The 27,884-nt window shown below is 41.1% G+C and overlaps 3 protein-coding genes and 1 non-coding gene across 6 annotated transcripts; 2 read left to right on the forward strand and 2 right to left on the reverse strand.

Moving 5' to 3' along the window:
- Positions 1-2,332: 2,332 nt before the first annotated feature.
- Positions 2,333-2,405, forward strand: TRNAA-UGC. Its single transcript has one exon. It is a non-coding gene; the product is annotated as a tRNA-Ala (tRNA).
- Positions 2,406-3,153: 748 nt separating this feature from the next.
- On the reverse strand, positions 3,154-4,923 carry LOC120289060 (F-box/kelch-repeat protein At5g26960-like). Its single transcript, XM_039303540.1, is given in 4 exon segments — positions 3,154-3,591; positions 3,593-4,166; positions 4,169-4,329; positions 4,368-4,923. Coding segments are annotated over 4 exon segments (1,290 nt in total). The 5' UTR covers positions 4,814-4,923; the 3' UTR covers positions 3,154-3,482.
- Positions 4,924-18,908: 13,985 nt separating this feature from the next.
- Positions 18,909-22,462, forward strand: LOC120286003 (G2/mitotic-specific cyclin S13-7-like). 2 transcript variants are annotated; one of them, XM_039303530.1, is made up of 10 exons: positions 18,909-19,244; positions 19,780-19,909; positions 19,997-20,051; positions 20,154-20,537; positions 20,652-20,777; positions 20,859-21,107; positions 21,199-21,360; positions 21,440-21,621; positions 21,724-21,818; positions 22,241-22,462. In XM_039303530.1, exons 1-10 carry the CDS (start codon positions 19,211-19,213, stop codon positions 22,288-22,290), a joined length of 1,467 nt encoding a protein of 488 aa, XP_039159464.1. In that variant the 5' UTR covers positions 18,909-19,210; the 3' UTR covers positions 22,291-22,462. The 2 variants fall into 2 exon arrangements, with proteins under 2 accessions (XP_039159464.1, XP_039159465.1); XM_039303531.1 differs by having other exon boundaries at positions 21,724-21,792; positions 22,215-22,462.
- A 559-nt stretch (positions 22,463-23,021) lies between these two features.
- Positions 23,022-25,017, reverse strand: LOC120289058 (molybdopterin synthase catalytic subunit-like). Of its 2 annotated transcripts, none has more exons than XM_039303535.1 (2): positions 24,871-25,017; positions 23,022-23,856 (listed from the first exon to the last, which is right to left on the reverse strand). In XM_039303535.1, exon 2 carries the CDS (start codon positions 23,831-23,833, stop codon positions 23,195-23,197), a length of 639 nt encoding a protein of 212 aa, XP_039159469.1. In that variant the 5' UTR covers positions 23,834-23,856; positions 24,871-25,017; the 3' UTR covers positions 23,022-23,194. The 2 variants fall into 2 exon arrangements, with proteins under 2 accessions (XP_039159469.1, XP_039159470.1); XM_039303536.1 differs by lacking the exon at positions 24,871-25,017 and adding an exon at positions 24,511-24,562.
- Positions 25,018-27,884: the final 2,867 nt, after the last annotated feature.

Genomic DNA, 27,884 nt, shown 5'->3' on the forward strand with positions numbered 1-27,884 from the left:
AGGCTTAATACCTAAAGGATTCCGGTTGAGTCAAAAGAGGGACATTGGCCTAAAACTTACCCTGGAATTCAGCCTTTGCCAATAGGACCGTGAACTTCTTGTTAACGTTCATGGAACTCCGCCGCGTCTCGGATTTCAACTGAATTCCAAGTCCCCCATTTGATTGATTGATGGTCGCGGGATCTGATTCCCTCCATTTGTTTATGATCATTGGAAATCTCGATCAGTGGGCGATCGCTTGCCATGTGAGGATCTCACCCATTGAAAGTGAGATTCTTATCTTGCATCACAAAAGTCGTCAAGTTAGTCCGTACAAGAATTAGATGTCTAGGAAATTCCAAATAGAGCCTCGAATATCATTATTTTTTCCGAATAAGGATTTGAAATAAATATTATTTCAAATAAAAGCTCAAAATATCATTTTTTTAAATAAAGTAATAAAATTAACTTTTTTTCTTTCTTAAAGTTATCATATTAGTGTCAAAGAAGTGTTTAAACTCACCGGTTGATGATGAAGGGCAATTTTGTTTTTTAAATCATTTGATTTTTTTTTTTTTTTTAATTCTTTACAAAAAAAAGAAACACATAGGCCCTCCAACCCCTTGTCGGTGGGGTGGTGGTAATGGTCACCAGCACCTAGGCAAGGGTTGGCGACCCTCACCAACAAGAGGTGAGGGCTAGCAGGCTCTTGCCAAAAACAAGAGAGGGTGGCAACCCTCTCCCAAACCTAGGTAGGGTCGCTTGTCCTCGCACAGGTCTAGCGACCGTCGCCCAAGTCTAGAATTTATGGTGCCCTAAAATGAAAGAAAGATCTCCCGGAACTATGCTATGTGATTATTGCTATCAGAAATAACACCAAAGGAACAAATCTGTTACTAGAAGAAGATTATCAACGAGGGTGCATCAAGAAATTTAAGGTGATAATACAAGGGACTATTCAGACTTGAAATTGCTATGCTTTACTTAATGGCTACAGTCTCCACAGCACTAGACTGGTTTCAAAAAAAATTTGTTCCTCCGACCCTTTTGCTTAAATATATGTGTGTAGTAATCCTATGATTCCACGTTCAAAAGTTCTATAGAAATAAACTACAAGCCAGAGAAAAAGAAAAGGACTAAATTTTGATAAACTCCCATCAGGAAGATTATCACTTTCGTTCGTTTCAGATTCTTATTGAGAATTTTCCCTAGATGTTTCGAGTCTTTCGGAGTCTGTTGGCAAGTTACGAGACAATTTAAAAGTCCCAATCAATGTGCCTTTGGGCCTAATATTTGGGGAGACTCGGCCCAAACGCGTCTAAATCGATCGTGGCAATTTAGACTGGTCAGAAACTTCGCAAGGGTCATAAATCGGTAAGCCCTCTTTTGCATTGGTCGTGAATCGGTACATTCCTCATTGGGACGGTGGCGGTATTGGATGATCGAACATTCACCGTGGCTCGACGGATTAAAACTTCCTTGAGAAAGAACCGATTCCACGCCCCGAGATAGAATGAAGAACGTTTCAGTTGGCTGCTCTTCTGTACTCTTCTCTCGAGCTCGAAATTCAAACGCCACTTTGGACTCTGCCTCGGCCGATCATCTTTGATCGACTTCCATGAGATGAAGAGTCGAAGGGTCCTGAATCAAGAGCCTTTTCGCTCTCTCTGCAACTCTCATATGTTCTTCGAGGAATGCAATGACAGATCGTTTGCGTGTCCAAATGAGGGATCAACTGATGAATGAGACTGTTCCGGCTGTTTTATTAAGAAAAATATGTATTCGAAAGCATAGGACTGCGAAGCGATTACAGAACGGTTCCAAAGCATAAAAGACGGGACACGGTTGAAAAAGGTAATCATCTCGTTTCCTTTTATGTCCCTTCGCTTGTTCCTGGTTTCTTTTTATGTCGGGCTCGTTGCTCTTTAGTGTTTTGCTTTTCCTTTCTTTAGCTGGGATTTGTTGCTGCTTAAAATGTTAGTCTACATCTAGAATTCTATCTCTAGACCTTTATTTTCCATTGGAAGATCAACTGTTGATTAATTCTTCTTTTCTTTTTTTGGGGGGTTGTGGATTTTGATTTGCAGTTATGCCAGTGTTGTTGAGTGGGAATTGTCGTATGGAACACTAAATCCATTGTAATTATCGATTATGCAAACTTTACCGCGGATTTCATATCAAATCTGTAAATTGAAGTCTATGCAGGAGGAAGGAGATACCTAAAGATGAAAGAACACCACACAATGGCCAAGGAAAGTGGCGTGACAATGAAAAGAGTTAATAGAAGGAACAAGCAAGAACAGATAAAACAGTAAAGCGTTGGGATTATATCATGACAAAAATCTTCAACGAAGGGGATGTAGCTCAAATGGTAGAGCGCTCGCTTTGCATGCGAGAGGTACAGGGTTCGATCCCCTGCATCTCCACTTTACTCTGCTTCAGTTTTCCATTTTCACTCCCAAAAGTCAGTGCGCCCCCGCCCCCTATTCCAACTGTTTAGGAGCATCTCCACTTTACTCAAATTCAGCTTTCCTTTTTCGCTCCTTTTTGAAAAGAATAATTACATAAAAGGCTCATTATACTTTTGCATAATATGTAATGTAATGCCTTAATTTTTAATTTGTTCAATTTAGCTTATGAATTTTTATCCAATATGTAATGTCGTCCCTCAACTTTCAATTTTCCATTCTTTTCCAAAAAAGAATAATTACACAAAAGGATCATTATAATTTAGCCCAATATATATAATATAATCTCTTAATTTTTAATTTGTTCTGAATTTTTTGTTCAATGTGCAATGCTATCCCTCAATTTTTAATTTATTCAATATCATATTTGAACTTTGATAAATGTTCAATCTAATGCCTATATTATATAAAGAAAATATAATATTATTATTTCATTAATTTGAGTTACATTGAACATTTTTATATAGTAAATCGAACATATAACAAGAATTCGTAGATCACATTGAATAACCTAAAAATTAAAGGACAACATTGCATATTATAAAAAAATTTCATAGATCATGTTAAACAAAGTAAAATTCATGAACAATATTCCACGATGAGTAAAACTTCTCAGATTATCTGTGCCATTTTTCATTTCCAGAGTACATAATCAAGGAAGAAGCCAGAGCCAGTGCTGTGGAAACAGTTAATAAAAAAAAAGGGAGAAAAGAAAAAGAGCAACATTTTTACTAAGTAAAATACAAATGAAGACGGACCAAAAAAGAAAATACAAATTAAGAAACATCTCTCTAATCAATCAAATCGAGAAAGAAAGGCGAAACGACCGGAGAGTGGAATCCACGCGCGACGCGTCCCTCGGTTTTCCTTTTCGCAGACAGTCTTTTTGTCGTCTGCTTCCCTCGCTACTACTCCACACACCACGCTACGCACGAGACGCACGCTCTCCTGCCTGCTACATTTTCAGCCATATTCGTTTCGTACCCTATCCTATCCTACTACCCGGCAATCGTGGGGCCCGGCCCACCCCCACCCCTAGCACTCCACGCACGCGCAGGCGGCGCGTGCGATCACCTCCGGCAGGTCCGCCGCCCTGCTCCACTCCCCCGCCGCCGTGTCGTACGCCAGCACCAGCCCTCCCGCAGCCCCGCTCGCTCCGCCCGCTCCGCCGCAGCAGGTCGTCGATGCACCCCGCCACCTGGACCAGCACCACCTTGTCCCCGACCCCGACGCAGCTGAACTTCACCGTCGAGTCCAGCCGCACCTGCGTCGGCAGCGGCGGGCTCTTCGCCCGGCTCCACTCCCCGAAGCATCCGCCGCCGCTCCTCCGGCGCGCGTCGAAGCGCCAGAACGACAGCTCGAGCGCGTGGCTCGCCAGGACGTAGACGTGGCCGACGGCCGCGCAGGCCGCCACCACGCAGCCCCCGCCGGGCACCGCGCGGCTCCTCAGCCACCCCCGCGCCTCCACGTCGTACAGGTCCATCGAGCTCGCGTACACGTGCGCCTCCGCTCCGGCGGCGCGCGACGGCTCGGTCCCCGCTGCCGAGGGGCCTATCCGGAGGCCTCCGATCACGTAGAACACGCCGTCCACCGCAGCCCCGACGCAGCCGTACCGCCTCCTCGGCGCGTGCGACACCACGGTCCACCCGTCGCGATCCGGATCGTACTCCTCGACCGCCGAGGTCCTCCCGCCGCCGCCGCCGCCGGCGACGTAGATCGCCCGGAATGCACCGCGACGGCGAACTTCTTCCTCGGGAACGTCATGGGCGACCTCGAAGCGACGCTCCCGGTCCAGGTGTCGTAGCGCGCGACGGCATTCCGGCCGATGATGTAGATCCTCGGGCCGATCGCGGCGAGTCGGGCGTGGGGGACGAGGCCCTGGAAGAAGCTGGCGGGGGGAGCAGCCCTCCGCCGCCTCCGCCTCCGCCTCCGCCCCAGCCGGCGTCGGGGATGAAGAGGGAGACCTGCCAGAGGGGATCGGAGCCGGGACCGGAGCCGGGACCGGGGCCGGGGGCGGGGGCGGGGCCGAGGCGGAGGGAGGCGGAGAGGAGGGCGGAGTCGAGGAAGGAGAGGGCGAAGACGGAGGGGCGGAGGAGGCCGTGGAGGCGGCGGAGGTCGTGGAAGGCGGGGGAGTCGAGGATGCGGGACCAGCGGCGGCAGACGGAGGCGGCGGCGGGGAGGGAGGGGGCGGGGAGGCGGGAGAGGCACTCGAGGAGGAGGTCGTCGGGGAGGGAGGAGAGGGTCGGGGCGGAGGCCTTGATGGGGAGGTGGTGGGGAGAGTGCGGGGAGAGGGGTTTGTCGTTAGGGTTGGGGAAGCACGACTTCATCAGCCATGAGAAGTGGCGAGAGTTGCAGGTCTCCGACATCTGGATGACGGCCAGCGAGTGAAGTTGCAGAAGAGAGAGAAAGAGAGAGACAGGATAGAGAGAGAATAAAAAGTAAGAAATCGAATGAAATCTTTCTCCCGAGCTCAGGACGAGGAAGAGAGAGAGAGAGAGTGAAATAGAGAGGGAGGGTGGAGGCGAGCGGTGGACGGAATCCCACCGCACCGGCCCGTGGCCGGCGCCGGACCGAATCTCCGATGGCCTTGGATATCAAAAGACTTAGAATTGACAGATTGACTGATAGGTCTTGTCATCGCCATTATCATAATCCATCAAGATTGAAGATACATTGATGGTCCAAATTTGCGAATGTGAAAGGTCCACTTAAATTCAATTATGACTCGTAATAAAAAAAATCTTTCCCAAAAAATAAACGGAGGATAAATTTATTGGAGATTTATTAATTTTTTTTTTCATTTGTGCAATTTCATCCCAAAGACTTCATTCCTTCCTTTCTTTCTTTTTTTTTCTTTTCGTGCAATGACTTTATAATGTGGCCACCAAGTGCCATGTTGACGCTTTTGTGACTGCCATGTGAGCACTCATGCACCTTTGGCTTGGCTAGCGATGATCTACGTGGCTTAGGAATTGAACGATTTTATACCGTAATTGACGTTAGTTTTGAACCAGTTTCTAGTTAAATGTTGGATATGAGTTTCGAACATAGAAAGTCCAGCAAATCCATTAATGGCGTGCCACTATGTCAACGGTTGTTCACATGTGCTTTTGTAAAATTATGGTTGCATTGATTAATGTTAGACCCAACTCTTTGGTCAATCTCGAGACCAATCGGGTCGATTCTAGGCCAATTCCTGAAGAAATTGATTACGATAGACCTAGAGCTTCCTTTGTAACAGTCAATGACTTTGAAGATTTTTTTTTTCCAAGTTTCTTTGCAGAAAATAACCTTGAATTTCCAAAATTTGTCAAGTTCTTTTCACGAAAGACACCATGTAGCTGCTTTGTAGGCGCCACCGGAGGTATTTAACAGCCACATTGTCTATTCCGTTACATCGTTGGACAAAAGGACCAAATAAACAAATAATTATACAATTCATGGACCCGATTGCATAAATAAAAAACTCTATCGACAACATCATACAAGATCGAAAAAGCTGAGGACTCGTGACTTTATCGCCAAAAATAAAGAGCTCCAAAAAGATTATAGACAACAATAAAGAAATCAAGCATGCATTACCTGTATGAATTGAATAATTACAAAATTGCAAGATCTTCTTCGTCCCCAATCATGACGGACGAAAGTGGAGCATCCTCTCGGTCGCGGCCACCATGATACGATCTATCTTCGCCAACGTGGACTTCGACGTACATTACATTAAAAAAGGCAAACATTGGACTATAGCTCCCCCGTCCCGTCAATCTCGAGTTTGGATAGATCTGTCAAAATGGATCGAATCGAGTTCAGGTCAAGGGTCCCGCCATAAATGACCGAATCCAAATAGATCCATTTTCATGAGATACAAATCTAGCGAATCGTACTCGACCGACCCATACCACATTTGTATCGATTTAACCCATATTGTTAAAAACACTTTCATTATAAATCAAATCTAAGAAAATTCATAACAAAACTATAGTAACAATGCAAAGTGAGAGATTGAGTTTAAATAGATTGAGTTTAAATAAGTTGTAAAAATAGATTGAGTTTAAATAAGTTGTAAACCTATTTAATACTGTTTCGATTCACTTAAGATGCATTTACTCGATATAACTAATTTATTTGTTAATCGAATCGAGTCTCACTTTTTTTTGAGCTGCGATTTGATTGGTTTGTCGCTTGAATTGAATTAGTTCTATATAAAAAAAAAAAATATGCATTTTGCTTTCCCTATTCTAGATTATCTTAGAGGAGGGGCTAAGAGGAGAAATGAAGGGGTTGGCACTTGGCAGGGAATATACAATAATAAAAGAGGGAATTTTTGACCTTTTAGTCGATAGATTGCGCCGGAAGCTAGGGACTAACCTCGCTCGTTCGCTACCTAATATTTTAATTGCTTCGCACGTGACCGCTATCATTATCCCCTCTGGCTCTCGCATCGCTGCACGTGATGGACACGTGGACAATGCCACCGTGGAATTAATGGCGCCCTAATTTCTTTTCTTTTTTTTTTTTTTTTTTTTTTCTGGTTGGCGATGAATTTTTAAAGGGAAAAAAATGGGACTTTCGATTCAACGAGGAGACACCGCCATCAATTCAACTTGATCATGTGGGGCGTTCCGTTTTCGTGAAGGCATCTCCACGAGTTTTTAATGAGGTTTTTGTGGTCAACGTTTATTTCGTCCAAAGGAAAAATATATTTTTTAAATAATTAATTTTCATTTATTTAATCGTTTACCGAGAGTAATTTCCGTCTTATCTCAATTCATAAAAATATTTTTCGTAAATTGATTAGTTATTCATCATCTAAATACCGGAAAATCGAAAAATATTTTCCTTCTAGATGAAGATGTAACATTGATAGAATATTACATTTTATATACATAGAGCCTAAACATCCTTACGAAGGTTTTTTTTTATTTAATATAATTTAATCGGGGTTTGAGAGGGGTTGGGTAGATTTGGCCCGACGTGATAAATTGCCTACTCAAGCCGCCCTTTGAGCCAATATGGCTTGACTGGCTTCGGGGCAACCTAGCAAGCTACCACACCCACAATCAGCTGTAACATTAGAATTAGAGACCACTTTCAAATTAGGGATGATGATACAAACAGTCCTTGAACTTTGAACCAATGAGAAGCCTATTCATATGCATAATAAGGGAGCTCTATTATGAGGCCGATTCAGAGGGATTTTGCCAACAAGGACATTGTTCTAGATCAACTTAGGTATTTCTGGTGGGTATGTATATGAAGGCCATTTGGGCTTTATTTCCTGGTCTTAAAACTGCCTTTGGGGCCAAAAGGGAACATCGTCTACTACATATGTTGGAATAAAGCCAATCGTCTCACCCTTCTATAAACCAATCCATAAATGGGTTAATAAGAACTCTTTTCCTCTAGAAGTACCCCAAGATTTCATCTGCTAAAGTTTCTTCTAAAATGTCTCAAACAATTTATTTGTGACCAAAGTCGTTTGATCGACTTTTTGGTCAATATGTTGAAAATGATAAACTTTTATCTTGTTCAATATAATCTATGAACTTTAGTTTAAAGTGCAATATGATCCATAAACTTTTGATATATGTTCAACATAGTTCTCAAATTGCATGAAAATGTTCAATATAGTCAGGATTATATTGAACAAATTAAAAATTCATGAATCATATACAACATTGGATCAAAATTCATGAATTGTTTATGTTATTTTTCATTTGGATTATTATCCTTCCTTGACTTCATAAGTGCATATTGTGAATATGAAAATCAAGGGATAAATGTATTAAAAGTTATAAAACTTGTTAAGGAAGTAATTCAATTCTAAATTTTTAAAAAAATGTAATCAAATCCTAACATGTATTACAACAATACAATTGAGTCTTAAAATATTTAGAAAAGTACAATCGTGTCCAAAAACTTGTTAGCATATTCCGTTTGACAGTTGGATGGATATAATAAAGGAATTTAATTATATCAACTTGATAAGTTTTAGGATATAATTGTACTTTTAGGACTTCAAGCACTCCTCCCAAAAATCAATGACTAGAATCAAGACCTAATTGACATCAGATTGGACCTATCACAAGGCCTAAAGATCCTAATCCAAGACCATTCATGATTAAAAGAGTCAACTAAGATAAAATTAATTAGCGTTAGGCAGGCTTGGATAGGCTAAGGCTAGAAAATGAAATTATTTGCCTAGACCCAGCCATTTTGCCTCTCGAGCTGACGTAGTAGTTTCATTAAACCGAATCCCAAATGACCAGGTCTCAGAGAGATTTCGTGCATATGGATTTTTCCTTGAGTGAATTTAAATTTTACCAACCTCGCGATGATTCTTTTTGTGACTTTACTCGAGAGTTCAAATCCTACGGAGTAATAAGCAAGTTCTCGTAGCGTGACTTTTTACGATAGATAGCGCTTGTCACTTGTGCATTACTCCCGAATCTCACACGGAGCGTTGCCTAATCAACAACGATTGCATCGCAATCGCTTGACAAAATGACAAGGGACTGATGTGTAGCAAAGCCAACGTGATCCGGTTTCCTTGCTTCCCAAGACGGGAATCGCAGTCTTTTTCAACATCTCATCCTGTGTGTGGCAGAGAAAATGAGAGAGGGAGATGGAGATAGATGACCAAACATGCACAATACAAGTAGGCAGTTGCTCCTGATTTCAGGAATTTCTCCTCCCTGTTGGGAAAATATGACTTCGTATCGGGTAGAACAAATGAAGTCGATCGTTAGAAGATCTCTCAAGTCGACTTTGAGCGTGATATCACTTTTTTAAAGATTTATTTGCCCCACAACGTTCGTTGCTAATGGTCACCGGCAAAATCTTCCGCATACAACAAAGTCTCGGATGAGAATACTAGATAGCAATTTAAGATTTCTGCAGGGTCTCTCATGAGAAACAATTAGAAACAATGGCTGTAGTTTTACTCTCAAAAGAAAATGAAAAAAAAATGGAAGAAGATATGTGTTTGATATCAAAACAAACGTATTTATCTTTCCTTTTGAATAGAGGCGACTCTTCAAAAGGTTGCAAAAGAACAAAGACAACCTTTCGTGAAAAGTACGTCTCAAAGGTTACGTTGAAAAGATATAAAAATTCGAAATTAAATAAATAAAAAATAAATAATAATTGTAACTTTTCATGAACAGTGACTGTTTCAACAAGATTTTTAGTTAATATTTTATATAAATAAATCCGAATTTTCTCAATAAATAAAATAATGATCGTTGGTTAATGCCAAATCTCGTCCACGTGCGCACTCACATCTTTTCGATATGGGACAAGGCATCTCTCAATTTATTGTTGGTAATTTGTTTATAAAACAAAAACAAAAATAAAACATTAGAAATATACAGCCAAAATTTCTGTGAGATTAATATACATACATAAAGGTCTCTTTCGAGTTAAAACTTTACTTAGTGCAAGCATTTCAAAGCTCTATCGAAGTGACAAGTAACTCGGCTTTAAACTTGTACTTTTATATAATAAAATCGGACATACCGCACATACACTAATCTCTTGTTTCAGCGAGAAGTTCTATATTACTCCGCACTATTATGGTCTTGTGCTTGATACTGTTTCATGAGCTCTCTAGAAAGCAACCCTAACTTTCGTAAGAAGCGGCACCACTTCTAAGCTCATATAGGTGAAGTATCTACCATGTGTTTCTATTACTATCAACACATTACATATTTGTATCATACTCCATTAAGAATTCAATTCAGCCTACAAAACGTAACAGACAATATTGGCTTCTCATATCAGGGCTACGTCAATATCAAACAATCACATTCAATAACTTGTTTTTACCCATTAAACCTTGTAACTAGTGATGTTCTAGAAAAGGTCGGGTTACCATTATTGGTGATTTCAATTAAAGGGTTTCAGCCCGTTTCTTATGAGGTCATTATTACCATGTCTCTTGGCGAAGCCTTCACAAAGGATCGGCAAGATTATTACTTGACCTCACATAGACAATTGTTATGGTACCATCTTTAATCAATTGTCTCACATACTTATGTCTTAGACTAATATGTCTAGACTTACCATTATAGGTAATGTGCTACTATAAACTATTGCCAAAGTAGCATGACTATCACAGTGGATAGAAATAGGAGGCATAGGACTAGGCCACAATTTGATATTCAATAACAAATTCATAGTCCATTCAACCTCTTTCCCAAATTCTACTAAAATAACGATTCAAATTTTATAGTTGAGTGAATTATGCACATTTGTTTCTTGCTCGCCCAAGAAACAACACATTCACATAATGTGAAAAATTAATCCATTAGTGGATTGTTTATCTCTCACACTTGCAATCCAACTAGCATCGGTATATCTTTCTAATATAGCCGAATTATTATAGAACAATAAGATAACTCTCTAATGTTCTATATTGGATTACTAGTATTTACTCAACTTGCATATACAAAAGTAATATCAGGTCTAGATAATGTATCACATACATCAAAAACCAATATCACTCATTAAAAACTCTCCACCAGGAATCAAATGGAGTACTCATATATTTGAAAACAAGATGTTTAAATCTATGCAACATCTTCTCCGTGTATCACTTTAGCTCAAAGAATAACCCCACTATTTTTTTAATTTTAATACTTAAGATAGTATCTGCTTCTCCTAAATATTTCATTTTGAAAATGAAAGCTAGATACTTCTTAGTCTCAATGACTTCAAGTCCCCTTTGGATACCCCCACCACAAGAATATTTCATGAGGCATCCAATCAAAACTATGCATTATCAAAAATTTCATGCTCAATGAAATAATACATCAAAATAGAAAACCAATGCAATTCTACTCTCTTGGCTCATTTATGCTATTCCTTAGAATCAAATCTATGAGGGGCAAGGACAGCAAATAGAACACATTAGAACCAAACAAGGGACACCCAAAAACCCATTCAATATCTCCAGATTGCCTCCATAAATAGAGCACTACATATCATCCCATGCATGTAAGAACATTCTCTAAAAATTCAGTAAATGCAAGCGAATCGAGTATCGAGGTATCAAAAGTGCATAAACTGGAATTGAGAGAGGCGAAAAGAAGATACCAGCAATTCTAGGAATGGAATCAACAACACCGAATAATCCGAATCTTCTAAAAGGTATAATCAGAGCCATACCTCATTTCTTCATCAATAAAAGTATACCAAAAGCATAAGCCCAATGCACTTTTACCTCTCAAGTTTACCATCAGAGCTTTTGCATAACTTCTAATTTTGAACCTAGTGGCATGGACAAACCAGAGTGCACCGAAAACAGAACCCATCGTACTTACTTAGGCTCCCACGCAAAATTAGTCATTCAGAGGCTTTCGCGAAGCTTCTGATTTTCAACTCACCTAGAGCCATGAAAAAACTGACTCTACAAAGCAAAGATGAATAAGCACAGCAATTTGATAATCTCCCAATGCAGACTATCCCCAAAAGCTCTTTTTCATGACCCTTGTGACTTCAGTTAACTGAACTCTTCATATCACGGCAGTGAGGGGCTAGTTATGAAGAGAAACAGTCCCGCAGCCAGCGTCCGCTACTCACCGACACGATGAACAACCAAACGTCTAAGACTCACTTTCGCAAGACCAGACACGGCTAGAAGAAACCAAGCCAAGGTCGAATCAGTTGACTAAGAAGCACAAGCTTAAGGAGGATTGGTATTATTGATAAACCATCGCTCCAATCGATGGACGAGATCAGGCCTCCGAGCTCTCCAGCTTCTTGCCGTTCCTTCCGCCGGCAGCGTTCTGCAGGTCGCGGCACTGATGCACGACACCAGAGAAATTGACCGACAAATCCAAGTATATTGACAGCACCTTCAAGATGTTCCCGTTGATCTCCCAGGTGAACGAGAACCACCAGTCCAAGGTCCCCGACAACCTCGCGAAGAACGTGGAGCGTCATCTGGCATGTGATCACTCGATATATTTGCCAAAGAATTTGAAGTCTCCTCCAATGCACATCTTTTTGTATCAACTGATATCCATCAGGATTTCCGTTCTGCTCTGCCGCCAGTGAAATTTTGCTTGAATCCAAATTCTGGATCCCAATTTGAAGCGTGGAAACAAGAGACTTCAATTGTGCGCGTGAAAAGTGAGCGAAACTGAATCAGGCGTGAAGGAGGCAAGGCAAAGGGAGGCCATTTTCGCAGAGGGACGGAAGAAATTCTTGTTTCCCTTTTTGGGAGAGAATCAGGGTAGAGGGCATTGGTGGCTTAGACTGATGGAACATTGGAGTGGCTTTCTCGGCGATTTCCTCAAAACTCCCTCCTACCTCTTCATTGCCAATCGTTGCCTTCATTGGAGTGTATATCGTTTCTGTTCACTCGTTCGTAACAAGGATGATTTTGTTTTGGAGGAAGCAAAATCCTGATCACGCTACTAAATCCAAAGAAGGTTCAAGCAAAGAAAATGGAAAGGATCATGACTTCCTGCGTGTTGATCTATTCCACGAGGGTATGATCCGGCTTCGGTTATCATTGACAATCGGAGTCACGGCCAACAAAAAAAAAAGATCTCGATTGAGATCCAGTCGCCTCAGGTTCTCATGCAATGAGCGATGATCATCGGCGTCCATGTAAGTCATCCAAGAACAGACCGTGCTTCTTGCGTCTAAATCTACGGCCACACGTGCCTCGAGATGTTGTAATCGACGTTGGCAAGGGACTCGATTATGTCGTCTACGTCATCCTCGCTACTGTTGTCGTAGATGAACCAGCGCTGCACTCGAATTCATGCATGATAAACGAGCCATTCCCGATGAACCACCGTTTCCCGTCAAAGAAGATATCCTGCACCAATGCACAAAATAACCAAGAGACGCATTCCGAAGACACATTGCAGTGTTCCCATTCAGTGCTAAGAATACTGATGCCATCAAATAATATAATATTGAGATCTCTAAAAGCGCGGCAATAATGAGAGCGAAGGCTGCAGCGAAAAAAAAAATGATCCATATTCCCCTGGCGACTAAGTCTCACATCCTGGTCAGCGCACTCTACATTGTGAATGGCTTTGAGAGCAACTTCACCTCTCTTCCTCGTGCGATCTTGTTTCACCACATCTTGACTTATGACAGAACCAAAATGGACATATGAAAAAAAAAACGAGAGAAAATTCAAGAGAGAAATAGAGAGCCTCCCCTGCCACCATGAGTGGGATGAATGCCATAATGACCAGAGAGAGATTTGTCCATGGAACGAAGAAGAGGGCTCCAATTGCGTTTTGCACATCCTTTGCTTAACCCACCATCAACCGCATCCTTAACTTCATTGTTGCACAAATAAATCCTTAAAATTGTTGGGAAAATATGGGTTCGTATTAGGTAGAACAATGAAGTCGGATCGTTAGAGTACTCAAGTCGGACTTTGAGGCGTAATATCACTCTCTTTAAGGATTTATTTGCCCCACAACGTTGCTAATGGTCACCAACAAAAATCCTCCAGGATACAACAAAGTCTCGGATGAGAATACTAGATAGCAATTCTAAGATTTCCAGGGTCTCTCATGAGAAACAATTAGAAACAATGGCTGTAGTTTCTCTCAAAAGAAAAAAAAAAATGGAAGAAGATATGTGTTTGATATCAAAACAAACGTATTTATCTTTTCCTTTTGAATAGAGGCAACTCTTCAAAAGGTTGCAAAAGAACAAAGACAACCTTTCGTGAAAAAAAGACGCTCAAGGTTACGTTGAAAAGATATAAAAATTCGAAATTAAATAAATAATAAATAAATAATAATTGTAACTTTTCATGAACAAATCAGACTTGTTTCAACAAGATTTTTTAGTTAATATTTTATATAAATAAATCCGAATTTTCTCAATAAATAAAATAATGATCGTTATTTAATACCAAATCTCGTCCACGTGCGCACTCACATCTTTTCAATGTGGGACAAGGCATCTCTCAATTTGTTTTATAAACAAATTACCAACACTCCCTACAATCATCTTAATAAAGATAATATGTGGAAAAAGTACCCAAAAAAATTATAAATCTATAACATTTATATCAATTTAGTTATAAACATTTTCACATTGATATAAATTCAGTTCATCCGATTAATTTTGACCAACCGGTACTAACATGGATGCCGATTGTCCGACCAACAATTTTTAATTATTTTTTTATTTTTCAAATTTTTATTAATTTTTCTTTTCTTTTTTCTCTTCTTTCTCCTTGGATTCCTTGTAGTGGCCGACAAGGCTCATCGTCCACTGGGTGAGAGCTGTTAAACCCTCGCCCGGCCTCACCTAAGGCCGCGAGCAAGGCTAGCCTTGCCCTAGCCTCACCACAGTGAAGGTGGTCTCGCCCAATGGTCGGCAAGTCGTCGAAGGTTTGCCAGCCACTACTAGAGAAGAAGGCCAAGAGGAAGAAGAGGAAAAAGAAAATGAAAAGGAAAAAATAATAATAAAATTAATAAAAATTTCAAAAAAATTAAAAATATATATATATTTAAAAATTATTACATCAGTGTTTGTTGGTTAGTCACCCACATCGGTGTCCGTCGACCAAATTTGATCGGATGGACTAAATTAATGCCAATGTGAAAAGGTTTATGACTAAATTGGTACAATTAAAAATATTTAGGACTGAATTGATATCAATGCCATAAGTTTAGATATTTTAGTACTTTTTCCAATAACCTGCTTCTTGTTCAAATAGGCCCTCCACTTGAAAATCAAGAAGAAAGACAGAAAAGATGTCTTTGTCCACAGATTTTGCTTCACAGGCCATCTTCACCAAGGAGGTTAGAAAAGTGAAAAAAAAAAATTCTCTATTTTTCCTTCCCTTTTCTCTGGCGAATGTAAGTGTTTGATTCGAATCAGATTCAGTTTTGGTGGATTTTCGCAATGTGATTTCCACAATGCCACCATGGACATGGTGAGGAGCAATGAGCAAGGGCGAGGAGCTAATGAGAATGGAGGAATAGAGGAGAGGGATGAAGTAGCAACGGGGCCTTGTGTTGCGTTGGAGTTTTGATGAGTTGCATTGCTTTGAGACAATCGTGTCACATTGATGTGTCTATGTAATTACTTTGTTTTTTGGGGAAAACTTCAAATAATAACCTGAAATATCCTCATTTTTTTTTTCAAATAAGGATCCGAAATGGACATTATTTCAAATAAAGGCTCGAAGTGGACATTATTTCAAATAAGAACTTGAAATAACCATATCAGTCTCAAATAAATGCCTCGAACTCACTAGTTGTGAAGGGTAATTTCGTCTTTTAAATTTTTATGTTTTTCTTTATTTTTTCTATTTTTTGGGGGAAAATAAATAAAACTAAAAATCTATATAAAAAAAAAAAAGCGAAGACACGAGCAAGAGGGCTCCCTCCTACTTGTGGCCATTGCCTTATCGCTAGTGGGGTGGCAGTGGTGATGATGACAGCGATGACGGCGACGGTGACGGTGACGGCGACGGCGACGGTGACAGTTTATGGGGTCATTGGCACCTAGATGAGGGCCGACAACCCCCACTAACTAGAGGCAAGGGCTAGAGACGGGAGAGGGTGGCAACCTCTCCTAGATCTAGGCGGGGTTGCCTCGCTCGCCCTATCCGGGCAAGGATTGCGACCCTTGCCTAGCGCCCCAAACTTGGGCAACGCGAGCCCGGCAGCCCTCGCCCAAGGCCCTTGGGCCTTGCTACCCAAGTTTAGGGCATTGGGCAACGCCTCTCTCATGGCCCTCGCCTCTAATTGGCGAGGGTTGTCAACCCTAACCCAAGCGCCAACGACCACACCGATCATCACCGCCACCCTATCAGCCTATGTGTTCCCCTTCTTCTTCTTCTTCTTTTTTTTTTTAACTTTTCTTTCTTAAGTTTTAATATAATAAAATTTAAATTTAAATTGTGTTTGGACAAAATATCCCTAATTGATCCAAATTTTTGCCGACTAGCGAGGCTAAGACTTCAAGTGCACTTATCCTAAAAATCAATGACTAGAGGTAAGACCTAATAAACGTCGGATTGGACCTAGCACAAGGCCTACCGATCCTTATCCAAGACCATTCATGATTAAAAGAGTCATGAATTTTCTATAACGAAATTAATTGGCGTCAGGCAGGCTTGGATAGACTAAGGCCAGAAAATGAAAGTATTTGCCTAGACCTAACCATATCAAGCCGACCCGCGTGGTAGTTTAATCAAGCCGAACCCCGAATGAGTAGGTCTCAGAGAGGTTTCGAGCATATGGATTTTAGTGAATTTAAAGTTTACCAACCCCGCGATGATTCTTTTTGCGACTTTAGTCGAGAGTTCAATTCCGTAAGCAAGTTTTCGAAGCGAAACTTTCTACGAAAGATAGCACATGTCGCTCAGGCATTACATCCGAATCTCACACACGGAACGTCGCCTAATCAACAATAATTGCATCGCAATCGCTTGACGGAATGACAAGTGACGGAGTAGCAAAGCCGAGATGATCCGGTTTCCTTGCTTCCCAAAACGGCAATGGCAGTCTTTTCAACCTCTCATCCTTCGTGTGGCACAGAGAAAAAGAGAGGGAGAGGAGATGGACCCCTAGACCTGCGCAATATAAGAAGGCAGTTGCTCTCGATTTCAGGAATTTTCTCCTCCCTGCAATCATCTTAACAAAAGATAATCTGCTTCTCGTTCGAATAGACCCTCCACTTGAAAATCAAGAAGATAGACAGGAAAGATGTCTCTGTCCACAGATTTTGCTTCCCTGGCCATCTTCACGGAGGAGGTTACGAACAGTAAATTTTTTTTCCTTCCTTTTTCTCTGGCGAGTGCGTGTGTTTGATTTGAGTCGGGTTCGGTTTTGGTGGATTTTCGCAGTGTTATTTCAGCAACGCCACCATGGACATGGCGAGGAGCGATGAGCAAGAGCGAGAGCGAGAGCGAGGAGTTGATGAGAACGGAGGAACGGAGAAGAGGGATGAAGAAGCGGCGACGAGGCCTTGTATTGCCTTGGAGTTTGATGGGGTTGCACTGCTTTGAGACAATCGTGTCGCATTGACTCGTCCTTGTAATTTACTTTGTCTTTTTTTTTTTTTTTAATTCTTTTTGTGCTGTTCTTTTTCCTTTTTTTTGGGGGGAGGTGGCCAATTCCTTTTAGATCTGGTTAGATTGTAAGGAATGAAGATGCAATTTTGAGGGTCCAAACCCTTTTTCTCTCTTTTTAATTTCCTCTTTGGATTCGAATTGGGATTGTTAGGTGAAAAGAGATAATATGGCTTTGACAAAAGGTTACGTACAAAACACTTCCAAGTTAATCATTATTATCAAGAAAAATGTTTTCTCTATTGGTTAAAGAAGGTAGGCCTAATACTCCGAAGAACTCCAAACTTGAGGTCCATTTTTAATTCTACCTTCACTTTTTCTTTCATAAAATACCCCCAATTTTTGGTGTAGTTTCAATTATATCCTACACTTTTTTTCCTCATAAAAAACCACTAATTTTTGTTTGAGTCCCAAACTTGCCAATGTTAACTCTTCGTCCAAAATTTCTCGTTGACAACTGAGAGATGGAAAACTCCCGAATGTGAGTTGTGCAAGCGTTCTAAGCTAAATATCTCAAATGCGAGCTCTCGATCACAAGAGATTAAAGACTTTCAAGTACAAGAGATTAGAGACGGAGCAAAAATCAAAGATCCAAGCAAGATTGAAGGAAGACTCCCTTAGAGTAAGATCAATTAAAGAAAGCCAATTCTAATTGCTTCAATTTTTACCCATATCTCATATCCAAGAATACCTCGTTTAGGCTGACATGGAAATTTATCTCCAAAAGATGTTTTATTATATGAAATTCGAGGAAAAATTGGAGCAATCGTGGAAATGCCACGTAGAATCACTAAGGATGATTTGGACGGAGGGTTAACAGAGCAAAACAGGACTTAAAGAAAGTCTATGATTTTTTATGAGACAAAAAAAAATATGGTAAAATTGATATTATAATTGAAGTTGAGGGTTTTTTTAGGTATTAGGCCAAAAAGAAAAAAGGTGTGCACAAGTTGATTTTTACTTTTACACATCAAATGAGCAATTCTAGATAATATCTTTGTATTTGTCCATTAATGGATTTTTTTATGTAATATCTACGTTTTTTTTTTTTTTTTTTTGGTCAGTTAATATCTACGTATTTGAAGAGCAGTGAGTTTTTCAATTGATTTGCCCATGCTGTGGAAAATTAAAGGGGAAAATAAAATATATTAAATTAAATTAAACAACAGGATTCGGGTCCATCCCCAAACCCGCCCGAGAAAAGCCCCGCTCCACGCGAGAAAACCCAACGGCTACAAAATTCCAAATAAGGGAGCCCCGTCAATGCGGATAACAGCCGCTCGATCCTCTCGATCCAACGGCCGATATCCCGCCAGACGATATTGGACCGTTGGGCATGGCGTCGATTCCTTTTAAAACCAACCATGGCCGAAAAGGAGAGACAGAGGCTCTCGCACAAGCCCCAGCACTTTACACTCGCTCAACCAAAGAACCTAGAGAGAGAAAGAGAACGAATTTGAATCGAAACAAGAGAGAGAAGCGGAGGATAGTTGGTGGGTGGGTGGTGGTGGTGGTGATAAATTTCTGTGATCGAGACGGCGAGGTTGCAAGGGTGGCGCCCGCCGAAGAAGGAGGCGAGACGACGGTGAACGGCCGTCTCCAGGGGTTTCTGTCGGCGCTGTTCGCGAGCATCGGAGGAGTCTTCGGGACCAACTGCGAAGAGGAAGGAGGAGGAGGAAGAGGGCAAGAAGATATGGCCGCGAGAGCTGTTGGTCAACAACCCAGAGGTTGGCTTCGAAAGTCTGATCTTGATTCCACGATCATCGTTCCTTCTTTTGATCCGATCGTTAGCGGGTGTTTTTGGAACCCTTCTTAGAAAGGAAGAGTTTTTTTCATCTGGGTGTGAATTTTGAGTTCGGTTCGGTGGCGATTATGTGAAAGCTGCTAGCAATCTTTATCAGCAGTTCCAGGGTTTAGGGTGGTCCTTAACGAAATTTTCAGCCTAGACATCGATTTTCGACTAATCATCGGTTTAGTGAAAGTTCCTTTTTTTTTTTTTTTAATCTGATCGATTACCAGAGTTCCTACATCATTCTTGCTGTTCTCGTTAGTACTCTATTTACTGGGGCAAATGCTGCAACGTGAAAATAAAATCCCACATAAGGTTGGTTATGCAGAAAGTTTTCGCATGAAGATTTTAGGGGTCTCTCACCTTGATGGGCTAGTTTTTGATAGTGGGTTCTTCCAAGAACTCTCCAGTCTTGACTCTTTCGTGAGCGTGAGGGATGTGATGTGAAATTTTGACTTTCCGGGTACCTGTAGGAGGAGAGAACCAGAAGAATGTGGCCGGAGAAGCGAGGCACAGACGAGTTCTTCAGGACATTGGTAATCTAGTGCCAGAGCGAGCTGCTCATGCGAAACCGGTCGCTCAAATTTCGCGCCCCGCCACAAGGTTGTTAACTCTTCTCTTAAACTCATCTCTCTCTCTCTCTCTCTCTCTCTCTCTCTCTCTCTCTCTCACACTGGTCTTACATTGCAGGAGCTTTGAGGCTCAACTACTGGCAAAGGCACAAGTGGCGGCCCAGAAGGACAAGGTATGAACTTGGGGCCTATTTATATGTGTCAATTCATGCCAACTTGTGTTAATGAGAATAAAGTTGCAAAGTTTAGCTCATTATAGCTCTCTTATGTGTTAGAAAATTGCAAAAGAAGCCGTAGATCATGCATTAGCAAACAAAAGAACAGTTACAGAAGTAACAGCTGCAAACAAAGAGAAGGCCCTTGACAAGCCTGTACCTGATTCTGTAGTCGTGATAAGCTCCACAGAAGAAGAGAACGGTAAAGTCGCTGTTAGAAGGGTGCTCAAAGAAGCCGTAGATCGTGCAGTAGGAAACAGAAGAACAGTGACAGAAGTAACAGCTGCAACCAAAGAGACGGCCCTCGACAAGCCTGTACCTGAGTCTGTTGTTGTGATAAGCTCCAATGAAGATGAGAAACCTAAAGTTGCTGTCAGAAAGGTACTCAAAGATGGGTCCTCCAAGAAGAAGAGTCTCACTTCTGTTCTGACGGCACGAAGCAAGGTAAAATTCGAGAACATTTATTGTACTATCATAGTACCCTTTTTATGTATGTTTTGCTTTTGTTACTCCTTTGCATATTTTTCTTTAAATAAAGTAATTCTTGTTCGCATTTAGGCTGCTTGTGGGCTAGCTAATAAGCCTGAGGACTGCTTAGTGGACATTGATGAAGCTGATGCTAATGATGAGTTGGCCATGGTCGAATACATCGATGATATCTACCAGTACTACAAACTCACAGAAGTAAATTTTTAAGCAGAATGTCATCTTCTGATATAACATTTATGTACTTTTGTGTTGCTCACTGGTATAGTACTTCAATAGGATGATGGTCGAGTACATGATTACATGGATAACCAACTGGAAATCAATGTCAAGATGAGAACGATTCTGATGGACTGGCTGATAGAAGTTCACCGCAAATTCGAACTCATGCCCGAAACTCTGTATCTCGCTGTAAATATCGTCGACCGGTACCTTTCCATGAAAGTGGTCCGCAAGCGGGAGCTTCAGTTGGTTGGGATAAGTGCGATGCTCATAGCATCCAAGTATGAAGAGATCTGGGCACCTGAGGTCCGTGGCTTTTTCCATAACCCATCCTAATTTGCTTCACCATAAAGTTCACTTTGAGGTATATTTAAATCTGATTTCGGTTTTTTTGCAGGTCAATGACTTTGTATTCATATCAGACAACGCTTATGTTAGAGAACAAGTGCTGGTCATGGAGAAATCAATATTGGAGAAGTTGGAATGGTATCTGACGGTTCCCACACCATATGTCTTTCTAATCAGATACATCAAAGCCTCTATTCCATCTGATAAGGAGGTAAAAACCCTGTCCTAAATTAGTCTATTTAATATTGTGTCTTTACATTGAAGTAACCATTAACTTTTTGCTAATGCAGATGGAAAACATGGTGTTATTCCTGGCTGAGATGGGTTTAATGCACTATTCTACAATAATACTTTATTGCCCCTCTATGATTGCTGCATCAGCAGTTTATGCAGCCCGGTGCACCCTTGGGAAACACCCGTTCTGGACTGAAACCTTGAAGCACCATACAGGGTATTCTGCAGATCAGCTAATGTGAGTTTACATCACGGTCACACTCATCTTCCTTCTCATGAATTGGGATAGTGATATGTCTGTTTATCATTGATGGTGAAGTGCTTTATTTTTTGTGGACAGGGAGTGTGCAAAGTTTCTTGTCGGCCTTCACTCAGGGGCTGCAGAAAGTAAGCTGAAAGCTGCTTATAGGAAATTCTCGAGTCCCGAGCGAGGTGGTGTGGCTCTTCTAACTCCAGCCAAAAGCCTATCGGCTGAAGAACCATGAGACGGTTCACTGCTAGGGCCAGATTTCATTCTGCAGGACACCGGTTGGGGTGTCTTCAGTTGTAGAGAGAAATATCCTGCTTGTCTTTGGGAGGAGATCATGTGTCTTTTATGATCTTAGCTTTATTAGGGGTTTTCGTTAGTGATGTGAGAAGTGACTGACTGATTAATGTGGATTTGCTGTTACTGACTTCTTGTTGATATTTCACTCAGCTTGTGGAAGTAGCATATCTTCTTTTACCCTCTATGGTCCATGAGCATTATCTTTTCCCCTCTATTCTCTTCTTGTTGATATTTCACTTAGCTTGTGGAAGTAGCATATCTTCTTTTACCCTCTATGCTTATAGGAAATTCTCGAGTCCCGAGCGAGGTGGTGTGGCTCTTCTAACTCCAGCCAAAAGCCTATCGGCTGAAGAACCATGAGACGGTTCACTGCTAGGGCCAGATTTCATTCTGCAGGACACCGGTTGGGGTGTCTTCAGTTGTAGAGAGAAATATCCTGCTTGTCTTTTGGGAGGACATCACGTGTCATTAGGGGTTTTCGTTAGTGATGTGAGAAGTGACTGACTGATTAATGTGGATTTGCTGTTACTGACTTCTTTGTTCAGCTTGTGGAAGAGGCATATCTTCTTTTACACCCTATGGTCCATGAGCATTATCTTTTTCCCCTCTACTCTCTTCTTGTTGATATTTCACTCAGCTTGCGGAAGTAGCATATCTTCTTTTTACCCTCTATGGTCCATGAGCATTATCTTCTTTTCGAAAATTGAACTTGGGGAAAATGGGAAAATTGAACTTGGTCATCAAATTTTAGACATACCTTGAGTTGTCCTTCAACTTCAACATGAATTTGCCTTGGACAACAGAGATGATGCAGCTCTTATGATGAATTTGGGGTATTAGGAAATCGGGTATGAAGAACTGAACTTGGGGGAATTATAGAAATGTACTGGTCATCAAATTCAGCGGGATCGTCAATCATACGATCATGTTGGAGCATGGTTTTATGGCATAGAATTTCGTAGGATCATAGTTTTCTCTTCTACAGATGATGGTCTTCAATGTACTCCCAGAATTATGAACTGGTGAGGGAAAGAACATCAGTTGGTGAGACCAAATACTGTCTGAGCACTTACCTAACAAACAAAGAAAAATCTGTGTATCCATCCCACTGTATTCCACATGTTTCTCAGCAAAATCACGTGCAGATTTGATGAGGCTGACATATATTTCTCGGATGATTATTATTAGAGAAATACATCACAATCCTTCTTATATATATTGGAAGGAAAAATGCTAGAAGCAGCAAAAATAAATTACAATCTTCTCACTCAGCTTCTGTACTCTCTCCATTACAGCCGCCATCATCTATCTTGACTTTAGCACCACAACAGCCATGCCCATTGGTCTTGCTCTCTAACCTTTTCCTACAGCATCTATTTTCATCCCGAGCACCTTTCTCAAGCTCCGACTTCCTTTCCAAAAACTCCTTATTCTCCTTCCAGACCTCTCCATTGGTGTATACCTCTTTCTTCCAAATGGGGACAGATGCCTTTATCTCGTCAATCAGAAATTTACAAGCATCCAGTGCATCGTCACGGTGAACCGATGATACAGCAATGAAGACACTTGTTTCTCCAACCGGAACAGGGCCGAGGCGGTGGGCAACTGCAATGGACATGAGATTCCAGGATGATCTAGCTGATTGACATGCAGACTTGATGCACCGTACAGCCATCGGCACGTACGCTTCGTACTGGAGCTCCAAGACTGTTTTGCCCTCAAATGTGTCGCGAGTTGTTCCAGAAAATGTCGCGATGGCACCGGCCTGTGGCGCGCTGACATAATTGATATATTTGGCCATATCAACCGGGTTGTGTTCTTCCAAGATTTCAATAAGATCTCTATCCTCAGCAGCCATCTTTTCACCTTCACAAGTATCTTTTGGCTTCAATGTACTTACCATTACCAGAAAGAGGAATTCTACACCTGAAGTATAATGTGGAGGAGGTGAATGAGCATGAGAATGGCTTATCAAATCCTCTAACAGTTTCAACCAAAAAAAAAAAGCCTCTAACAGCAACAATAATGCAGGAGAAACACACAAAAAAAATTCCTGGCGGCTAATGATATCACAGGAGGTACATAGACCACAAGTTTTCAAAGTATCCAGTAGGATATCATTTTCTTCAGTATTTGGCTCCTGAAGGTTCCAAAGGCAGCTTTTGACTTTGCACAGAGCTAAGCCTGTATAACTAGTCAATCTGCCAATGGAATCCTCAGTTCCCAACAGCCAAAAGATAATAAAATTAGCATGAATCTATGCACATGGCTGAGTCTCACCGTCTATCTATTACCGGGAACAACACAGGTCACCAACAAAAGGGGATTTACACATGTAAACACACTTCCACCTAACTTCGATGCCCATTGTAGATTAGATTAGGCGCGTTGCCAACTCAATAGAACCCATCACGCAGCCGATCCCGAAGGTTCCAATAAGGGCAAGTTTAAATTGCATAAACCTCAAGTCAAGTTGCTTTGAAATCTTAAACGACGAACTACAGAACAATAAAAACATCGCAAGTGCCACCACCAAAGCTTTTCAGACGGCAGATAGATTGTGGGCAATTGGGGCTTTACCAATTCAAAACGTTCTAACCCAGTTCGCACCCTCAACGCCATTCCTCAATAGCGTCCATCGCCACCGCACGATCTCGTCGGCGCCGCCGGAATAGAACAGCACATAACACCTCGGGTCTTCACAAGAACAAAAGTACCTCGAGACCCATTAAGCCAATCGCAACAAAAAACCGGGTTCACCCTCAAACGAAGAGCCCGAAGCTCTCATAGCAGCGACGGAGAAATCCATACAGAAACGACGGCACGAACCGAACGGCCCATGCAACGCGAGAGCGCGGAAACAGTCGAAATCGCAGGAAACCAAGAATCAAATCGAACAAGCGACGCGTCGGAACGAGAAAGAGAGAGAAAGAGAGAGACCTGAGATGAAGAGGGCGTGGCGAATTCCACCATCATCGTCATCTTCTGCAGCTTTATTCGAGATTCTGCCGGCAGTCCCGACCAAAAAGAGCAGAGACAAGGAAAGCAGGAGAAGATGCAGTTCAGGGGACCAGTTGAAGTGTTCAAGTGTCCCCCTCCCCCATAAAACAGGACCATTTTATTGAATAAAGGAAAATAAATAATTTTACAAAAAATTTCTCATAAAAATGATCATCAATATTCTTCAAAATAATTGATTGATAAGAAATATTTTCATAAGATATAAATTATTATCAATAATGAAAATATTTTTCATCTATTGATTATCTTAAGTGATGATTTTTAGGAAAATGCTTTACAAATCATTTCAAAATACATTGATTTGTTGTCATGTTATGTGCATTTGATGTATTTAAAATTTAGTCACTTTAAATAAATTATAATTACCAGTGACGCTGAGCACTCATCAATTGTAACATTGCAAAAAAAAATATATATATATTATGGATCAAGCTGATCTCAATCATTACGTCTCATGCAAATAGTTGAGATGATATCAAGTTAGAGAATTTGTAAAAGCATCCAAAAGACCTTTTTATCTCCATTCGATTCATCGACTCTAATGAGCATCTCTTCGGGAGCAAGCATCGGGTGCACCTTGCATGTGAGCCCAATTCATATCCACGATATCTTTTCGGAACTTTTTCGAAGGAATTTTTTTGGGCATTTGATCCTTCGAAAAAGTGGGACAAAAGGGTAGCTTTCGGTATATCTTTTCATGGACGCAGAAAGTTGAGGATGAATGAAACAAGAACCTCTCTTGCTCGTAGATAGGACCATAACTTTTTAGCAGTAAAAAATTGTTGAATTTCACCCTATTTCAACCGTAGATTTTACACGGTTCACTCAACAAGAAAAAACTTTTTATTGATCTTACCATAACTGAGGTGAACCCTTGAAAAACATCTGTTTTAGATCCCAATTACAATTACAACAATTATTTCTCAAGTACTTTTAAAGGTAAATGACGATATATTATCGGATGTACCAATCTATAATTTCGATCCGTACATTACCGACCAAGTTCATATCAATGGAATTGCAAATGCAGGAAAAAAAAAGCATTCGTTGGTTTCAATCTGTTAGTAACAGTTGGTACCAAAATCACACAGAATATGCCACACATGTTGAGTAGCTGAATCATTCTTCTCTCACAATTCCAAGCATTTCATTAATATGAACCAAACATCAGTCGATCAACACACACAGAAGCGACGAATTTCCCGCCAAGAAAACTCGATGTATTTACAATCCAATGACAAGGGCAGATAAAATGATGCCTTGAATGTCGGGGCCAGAATTAGCAGCCGGAAAAACCAGATGGGAAAAAAGGAACTTTAAAGGGAAAAGGAAAACGGAAGCCTGAGAAAGCAACATAGCTAACCGCAAGAACCGTGAAGGCAACATTCTACTCTTACAAACTTATGATACATGGGATGAACAAGAAACTCGGGATAATTACATGTTTGTTAAGGCAATCTAATGGGCATCTATTGGGCAGTAGATGAGAGAGATCATCTCTGGTCCCGCAAGAATAATCTGCCAAGTTAAACGAGCTCGTTCAGTTTTTTTTTTGACTGAAAAGCAAAATAATAAGGGAAACCAGAATTGGAAATAGGAACATGCTCAGAGACTTACATTACAGTCATAGCAAACCTCCTGGCAAGCATTGGCTGCATTCCTTTCTCGCTCCGATTCAAATGCTATACGAAGGAAGTCCCATTCTTTGATTTGCCAAACAGTGCTTGTGGTGCAGCATTTCCACCTCCTCGAACCCCGCACAGCTAAACAGCAGGTGAATTGCATGGAGATGACCCCACAAACTCAAGATGGTTAACGTGCTTGAAGAAGAAAGCAGATTGATGTAAATGCATGGATTCACTTAGCTAGGCAGCCAGAGTGCTAAGCATGGATATCTACTTCAGCATGACTTCTGACTCGGGTTCTATTATCTGGGCATGCGTGCACTGACAGGATGGGCCGTGTCTTAGCATTTAAATACCAGTTTCAAGTGATATAGCTTTGAAGACAGCTCATTACCCAAAATTATATGCTTGTGTTGAAACAATTTTATATATCTTCTGAAAGCATTCGCAATTACTTTCACTGATATCATATTATTGGATTGTTAATGTTCCAATATCCAAGCACAACAGCAAACTCAGAAAACAGGCTGTATGAAAAGAATCCCAAGCAGCTTTCTGTTCAATGTTTAACAGCATGGTCAAGAAATGAATAAATGCCTAGCCGAGCCACGCAAGGACACACAGAAATTTTAGATACATATGATTAGCCCCTGTGAAAAAAAAAGTTCAATGTTCATTTCCTTCGCCAATGCATAAAATTTCATTCCAGAGCAATTTATTTTAACTCTTTATACCTGCATTGAGCTGGAATAGTATTCTTTTAGCAACTGCTGTCTTTCCCTTAGTAAGCTTCATTCTCATTTTCCCCACATGAAGGACGTGAATAGATTCCGATATGTGGTCTACACCACTCATTTGAGAGATAATTACCTACATCACAACAGTCATAAATAAGAAAACTGCATGCAGAGTTTATGTACGACAACATACAGGATCATCTTCAAAGAGATACGTTGACATTCTCATTTGGAGCAGCAAGGCAATACACCAAGATTCCCAAACAAATGCAGCCTTTCATTATAACCTGTATTCACTTAAATGAAGCTGAGATGTAGGGCACAGCGATTACTCATCTTGAGACAGGAGATGAAATCCACACACTTAAGAGAATCAAGCAGGTGCATGCACAACAAATCACATAAGCTTCATGGAACCCAGATGCTCACGTGCAAAAAGGACCAAAAAAAGAGAACTGAACATTGAGGACACAGCTTCTTCCAGATAGGTACAGAAAACCAATCTGGTCCACATATTAAACGAATACTACAGCCTTTATTGGGGAACCAATGTGGAGAAACTGAAGAGTCT

The sequence above is a fragment of the Eucalyptus grandis genome, chromosome 10 (genome assembly GCF_016545825.1).
Source record: "Eucalyptus grandis isolate ANBG69807.140 chromosome 10, ASM1654582v1, whole genome shotgun sequence".
Lineage (NCBI taxonomy): Eukaryota > Viridiplantae > Streptophyta > Magnoliopsida > Myrtales > Myrtaceae > Eucalyptus > Eucalyptus grandis.